Here is a 6,605-nt window from a genome sequence, read left to right as displayed (position 1 = left end):
AAAAAAAAAAAAAAAAAGAAGATCTCATAACTTCCAAAAACAAAATAGAAAACTTTCTACTCGAGAGGAGATGAAGTGGGTGCGCCGCCGCCGCCGCGGCCAAACGCAGGCCTGCTGCCACCTCCACCCTGCATGATCATCACAATTGCTTGAAAATTTAGAAAGACCATTATTTTTCATACAATTTATTATATTTTGTTGAATGAAATCTGACCTAATTCACAATCATTGTATAATGTCATCGTAGTCCATCACCAAGAAATTTACATGATAAAACAAAAATATCGATGCATTTCAGATAAAGAAATTTTTATAATACGCAATAGCATCAAGAGTTTAAAAGATCAGAAATGTTATATAATTCCCACAAAAAAAATCTAAACAACATAAATAAGTCCAAATATACATATATTTTTTTGGGGTGCACAACATTACTCATGCATAGCGCATTATCCTATTGGAAAGCTAGTGGTATGCTGATTGTGTCAAATGGTGCAAACAATATGAGATGAAGGAGCACGCCAAGAGTGGAATTTTGGAAAAAGAACTTTGGTATTAATAAAGAGCTTTTATAAGACATGGATTCACAAGTATTCTTGTGGAATTTGCTACAAGACACAACAAAGATTCTTTTGAGTAACTCTACGAGTCCACAATTCTCTAGGATTTCTAGAATATTCCAGCAAATCTTAGTCTTCCACAACTTAATGAAGTACAATTTAGGTGAAAATTTGTGGTTTTTTAAATTAATGAGCCGCTCAAATCTGAATTACCCGCAACATAACATCACCCCTTAAGGGCATTTATGCCAGCCTATTAGACCTTCTAGTGTATTCAATCAAATTAATAGAGGAGAAGAAATACCCTGATTTACGGTGGAAATATGAAGTATATTAATTGCCCCCCTCAACGCATTTGAGGGAGTGCATCTAGCACAATGAATTCATGGACTTGAGAAAATTCTAGAGCTTCAAACAAGGTTCACACTTTTTTCCACCACAAACATACTTAACATTTGACTGAATAAAATCAAAAGCCCATCATCATCATTTCTGGACACTGCCCGTTGATCAACGTCGGTGCCTCCCACACTCTTCCAACCTTATGTTGATCGACTCCAAAAGTTTGTTTAGCCACCTAATGTTGCCCGACATTAGAAATTCGGCGCTGCCCAATGCATAAAAAAAAAATGATATTTGATGATGTCAAATGCATTAGTACACACTGCTTAGATCATTCAGCATCTAATGTTGCTCGCTAACTTTCAAACAACAATCAACATCCAACACTAATTAAGCATTAACATCTGACACAAACCTTCTAATCGCATTGTCTCTCGTTCTATGAGAAGAAGGATCTAGTTTGATCCCTCTTCTTATAGAACTACTACTAATATCTGTTGCAAGTATTCTCGCTACTTGATCCCTCTCACCTATAAGGAGAGCAACCAAGTCATATTAAAGTTTTCTCGCTACCTGATCCTCTCACCTATAAGGAGAACAACCACGTCAAATTGCCCAACATTCCCTGTTCATCAACGTTCCACATCAATTCCTTATTTTAATTCCAAGATATAATCCTCAATCTATATAGCTAGGCCCCCAGAACTAACTTTTCCAAGATTAGGTGGCTTTGCTCAAACACTAACAAAGTTAGGCTAGCTCCAATCCAAATAAGGTTAGGCCATGATCCATCCTGTGTGATTTGACATGTACCCTCCCAATCGGCATAGATGACCAAAAGTAAAGCTCGTCCTAGATTAAACAAATTACAAATTAAACCTAATGTGGCCTCATGAAGCACATTGGTCATGACTTGAGATAACACGCCCTCTTAATCTATGTCAATTGCAACTTTTTAGATTTTAAAAAGCATATGAATATTTGAACTAAAATCTTACGGAATTGATTATGTCATCATCCAAATATGATTTTCAACAAAATTATGGTCGAAAGTTTTATTTAATGAAACAAACCCAACAATAAAGAACGCCTCCATCTAAGTCAGAATGAACCTAAATCAAATAGCTGGATATTTAATTGGAAATCTCTCAAATCCATTTTAGAGAGTAAATAACACATGAATTGTGTGATTGATCAAAATGAGTTCCAGAATAAGATCCATCTGAATTGCATAGAGATGTTTAAAAAAAAAAAAAATCAAATGATCTACTTGGTTCAAATCAAACTTATAGATTGAGCGTGAAAATACCCTAAGTATATAATAGCCTGTCCGCCCAACAGCACCCAAAGTTGATTGTTAAACAAAGTTGATGCCTATCTCCGCCAACAGCAAACTTAAACAATTAGCTAACATAAACACCTACTATCATCACTTCTAGATACAATTTGTTGACCAATGTCCACGTTTGCCGCCATCTTCACTTGATGTTGGTCGGCACCTGATATTCATCAACCATTTAATGTTGTCTAGCATTCAATGTTCAGTGTTGCCTAGCATTCAATGTTCAGTGTTGCCATTCAATGTTCAGTGTTGCTTGATGCATATAAAAAATTGATATTTGATGTCTTCAACCGACAAAGTCAAACATACAAGTAGAATGACCTAGTTAGATTGCCCGAAATCTAACATTCCTCATTACTTGTCATATACACATACCAATAATCAGCATGTAATACTCATCAAGTATTAACATATGACAAGCCTTTTAATTTTCCAAATTTCATGTTTACAATGAGAATAACCTGGTATATTCACTCAAAACTCCCACAAATCGCGGACCTCTCCATGGGTAAACTAGTTTATAATTCATAGACATGAAAAGATTTTAGAGCTCAACCCATCATCGCCCAATGTTGATTGCCAAACAACATTGATGACTATCTCCACCAGGACCACCACCACCACACTTCAACAATTGACTAACATCAACACCTATCATCATCAGTGCTAGACACAAATCGTTGAACAATGTCCACAACCGGCATTATCTTCACTTGATGTTATGTTGCCCGACAAACATTGTTTCATGCTACCTGATGTACATAACAAATTGAAATTTGATATCTTCAAGCAACAATGTCAAATATATAAGTAGAATGACCTAGTTATATTGCCCTAAATCTAACATTTCTCATTAATTGTCATATGACATACCAATAATCAACATCTAACACTCATCAAGTATTAACATATAACACAAACCTTCTAATTATCCTGATTCCTGACTTATAAGGAAAAACACCTAGTCTACTCGAACTCCAACATTCTTTGTCAAGACATCTGTTGCAGGCCATCTCAGTTGCTTGATCCCCTCTCCTATAAGAAAAACAATGGACTCAAATTGCCCAACTCCCCCAAATCTTTAACATGTATCATCAATCGTTATTTGACACATACTGAATAGTGATGTCTGATGTTCATTAGCCAATTGGACTTGTTAGACTGATCCCCATACCCATGGCCACATCATGGCCTTGGTCAAGCCCATTCTAGGTTAAAGAATATTAACATATGACAAGCCTTTTAATTTTCCAAATTCCATGCTTACAAGGAGAATAACCTGGTATATTCACTCAAAACTCCAACAAATCGCGGACCTCTCCATGGGTAAACTAGTATATAATTCATAGACATGAAAAAATTTTAGAGCTCAACCCATCACTGCCCAATGTTGATTGCCAAACAATATTGATGACTATATCCACCAGGACCACCACCACCACACTTCAACAATTGACTAACATCAACACCTATCATCATCAGTGCTAGACACAAATCGTTGAACAATGTCCACAACCGGCATTATCTTCACTTGATGTTATGTTGCCCGACAAACATTGTTTCATGCTACCTGATGTACATAACAAATTGAAATTTGATATCTTCAAGCAACAATGTCAAATATATAAGTAGAATGACCTAGTTATATTGCCCTAAATCTAACATTTCTCATTAATTGTCATATGACATACCAATAATCAACATCTAACACTCATCAAGTATTAACATATAACACAAACCTTCTAATTATCCTGATTCCTGACTTATAAGGAAAAACACCTAGTCTACTCGAACTCCAACATTCTTTGTCAAGACATCTGTTGCAGGCCATCTCAGTTGCTTGATCCCCTCTCCTATAAGAAGAACAATGGAGTCAAATTGCCCAACTCCCCCAAATCTTTAACATTTATCATCAATCGTTATTTGACACATACTGAATACTGATGATCGATGTTCATTAGCCAATTGGACTTGTCAGACTGATCCCCATACTCATGTCCACATCATGGCCTTGGTCAAGCTCATTCTAGGTTAAAAAGACTATAAGTTGAGTAAACTAAAGACACATGAAACCCAATGCGGCCTCACGAAGCAAAATGGTCATTACTTGTTCTACAACATCTTATAAACCCTAATGACAATAGAATATAATTAACCCTAGGCCAGGCTTATGAAGTTCCATTTCCCTTCAGACAACTGTTTTCTTAAACCATTATCGTAAAGCATAAGGTCAAGCAAAAGAACTACAGATAATAATCAAAGATGCCAGGTAATTTAAATAAAAAAAATTAATTTTTTTTAGATTTCCCAAAAAAAAACTACACAAAAATGGATCGGGTGTCCACTTAGGGCCAATCAAAATTGAAAAAAAAAAGGTGACACATATAAGGAGTGTTTTCATTGGTCCAACTAATCAAAAGTTGATTTGATTAGCATTTAGATGTAAATTTAAATATTTATTTGGGAGGTGAAACAAGAACAATTGAAACAACAACAATAGTGAATCCTGAAGCCAAAAGTGAATCCTGAAGCCCATGCATGACTCTCAATCAGAAGAGCTTGGCTTAGTAAAATCAACAACTACAACAACAACAAAGCCTTAATCCCACTACGTGGGGTCGGCTACATGAATCCTTTTTCTCCATCGCATCCTATTTAGTGTCATATTTTCATTTAGTTCTAGTAAGTTAAGATCATTTTTAATACAATAAGCCCAAGTCTTCCTAGGTCTACCTCTGCCTTTCTTAACACAAGTCGAATCTAAAACATCTACTCTCCTAATCAGATCATCAGATGGTCGACGTTTAATGTGACCAAACCATCTAAATAAGAGAGTTAAATGCTAGCTAAACAAGGAAAAATCATCATCCCTAAAGGGATAGTATTGTATCCTAAAAAAATTTTGGAGGCATTAAATCAAACTGTTTTGATAATCCTATTACAACCTCATTGCTGGTTAAATCCATAACTTTTGAATACCAATCATTCACATAATTTAACAGATAAAATGATTTCTCCTCCCACAATCTTAAATACTGCCAAAAACATCCAAACAGTTAACCTAGATTTAAGAGTTTTCATGCCAAATAATTCTCAAGTTTCAATCCTCAAAAGCTTTATTAAATCTGGATTCACTAAATCCTACTTTGTACCTAAACAAAACCCTAATCCATATTTTTCATTTTCATCAAATTCGTGACAGCTTGATCGCGACCTGCATGAATAGATCAGCTCGGTAGTTCAAAAAAAAAATCATATGAGATGTTTCTGCTGGCGTGTTTGTAAGTATCCCTAAAATCAAATCAAGGAGCCCAGTTCTTACCCTGAAAAATGGCTGGTACTCCGGCGGAGCACCGCCCTTATCCCCACCACCAACATCACCACCACGAGGCCCTCCACGATATCCATCCCTATCACCAAACCTCGGCCTATCCCCATCAAACCTAGGCGGTCCCCTGCAAGAAACAAGAACCAAAAAAACTACAATCAACACCCAAATCTTCTCCCATTAACAAAACCTAAATGATCAACTTACCTCGGCCGATCACCGGGAGGTCCAGATCCAAAAGGACGTGATGGGGGCTTCGCCGATTTCTTCAAAGTCGCAGGAACAATCTCCGATGGGAGATTAAGAAACGACCTCAGATACTCGATGCCGTCGTTGGTAAGATACCAGTAGTAATGCATCCAAGCGAATGTTTCCCTCACATACTCCTTCGACTTAAAGCTCTGCATCAGCTTGATTACCTGTAGATTGGGGACGTCGATGTCCGGGTGTTTTGCTAAGTTGTAATCCTTCTTCGCGTATAAAACTCCCTCTGCAAAAAATCGAAACAATCGATAACCTAAATACGAACGAAACGAAAGGAGGAAGAGAGGATCGAAGACATAGGGATTGAATTCTTGCCTTGGAAGAGGTACTTGCTGATTTCATAGCGGTTCTTCTTCGGTATGATCTGGAATAAGAAAGCGATAGCGGGATGAATCAGATAATGAAAACGCGGGGGATTGGATTGTTGAGAGGGGAATCATTCTTACCATGGTTGCAGAGACGAGAGATTGAAAGGAGGAGCTTCCAGGGGGGGCGTTGAGAGCCGCAGAGACGTAAAACCCTAGATTAATTTCCCCTCTAAATTCGCATGAGCGCCTCTGAAAGATAATTGGACTGAAGGAAATGGGCGAGCTTACAATTAATTATACCCATTAATTATCCCCACCCAATTTCTATGTCGGAGTCTGGACAAAATACATCATGTATGAAGAGATTGGACCCAATTTCTATGTCGGAGTCTGGACAAAATACATGATGTATGAAGAGATTGGTTTTTTTTTTTTTTCTGCCTAATATCTTATTTAATTAT

At 36.9% G+C, this 6,605-nt stretch overlaps 1 protein-coding gene across 1 annotated transcript; it reads right to left on the bottom strand.

The window, feature by feature from the left end:
- Window positions 1–9: 9 nt before the first annotated feature.
- Window positions 10–6,436, bottom strand: LOC110036528 (40S ribosomal protein S10-1-like). The gene is made up of 5 exons (XM_020741001.1): window positions 6,283–6,436; window positions 6,152–6,200; window positions 5,780–6,062; window positions 5,567–5,699; window positions 10–128 (listed from the first exon to the last, which is right to left on the bottom strand). The coding sequence occupies exons 1-5, from the start codon at window positions 6,283–6,285 to the stop codon at window positions 57–59; spliced, it is 540 nt and encodes a 179-aa protein (XP_020596660.1). The 5' UTR covers window positions 6,286–6,436; the 3' UTR covers window positions 10–56.
- Window positions 6,437–6,605: the final 169 nt, after the last annotated feature.

This window comes from Phalaenopsis equestris, unplaced genomic scaffold, assembly GCF_001263595.1.
Source record: "Phalaenopsis equestris unplaced genomic scaffold, ASM126359v1 Scaffold207880, whole genome shotgun sequence".
NCBI lineage: Eukaryota > Viridiplantae > Streptophyta > Magnoliopsida > Asparagales > Orchidaceae > Phalaenopsis > Phalaenopsis equestris.
Note: the sequence above shows the minus strand (reverse complement) of the source record. Positions and strands in the feature narration are given on the sequence as shown.

Bases quoted from the DNA above. Each gene is read 5' to 3' on its own strand.
- LOC110036528 (XM_020741001.1), bottom strand. The intron at 6,063-6,151 runs GCAAGAATTCAA...GATTTTTTGCAG, and splicing joins CAGCAAGTACCTCTTCCAAG to AGGGAGTTTTATACGCGAAG. The intron at 5,700-5,779 runs GTAAGTTGATCA...TGTTTCTTGCAG, and splicing joins CCTCCCGGTGATCGGCCGAG to GGGACCGCCTAGGTTTGATG.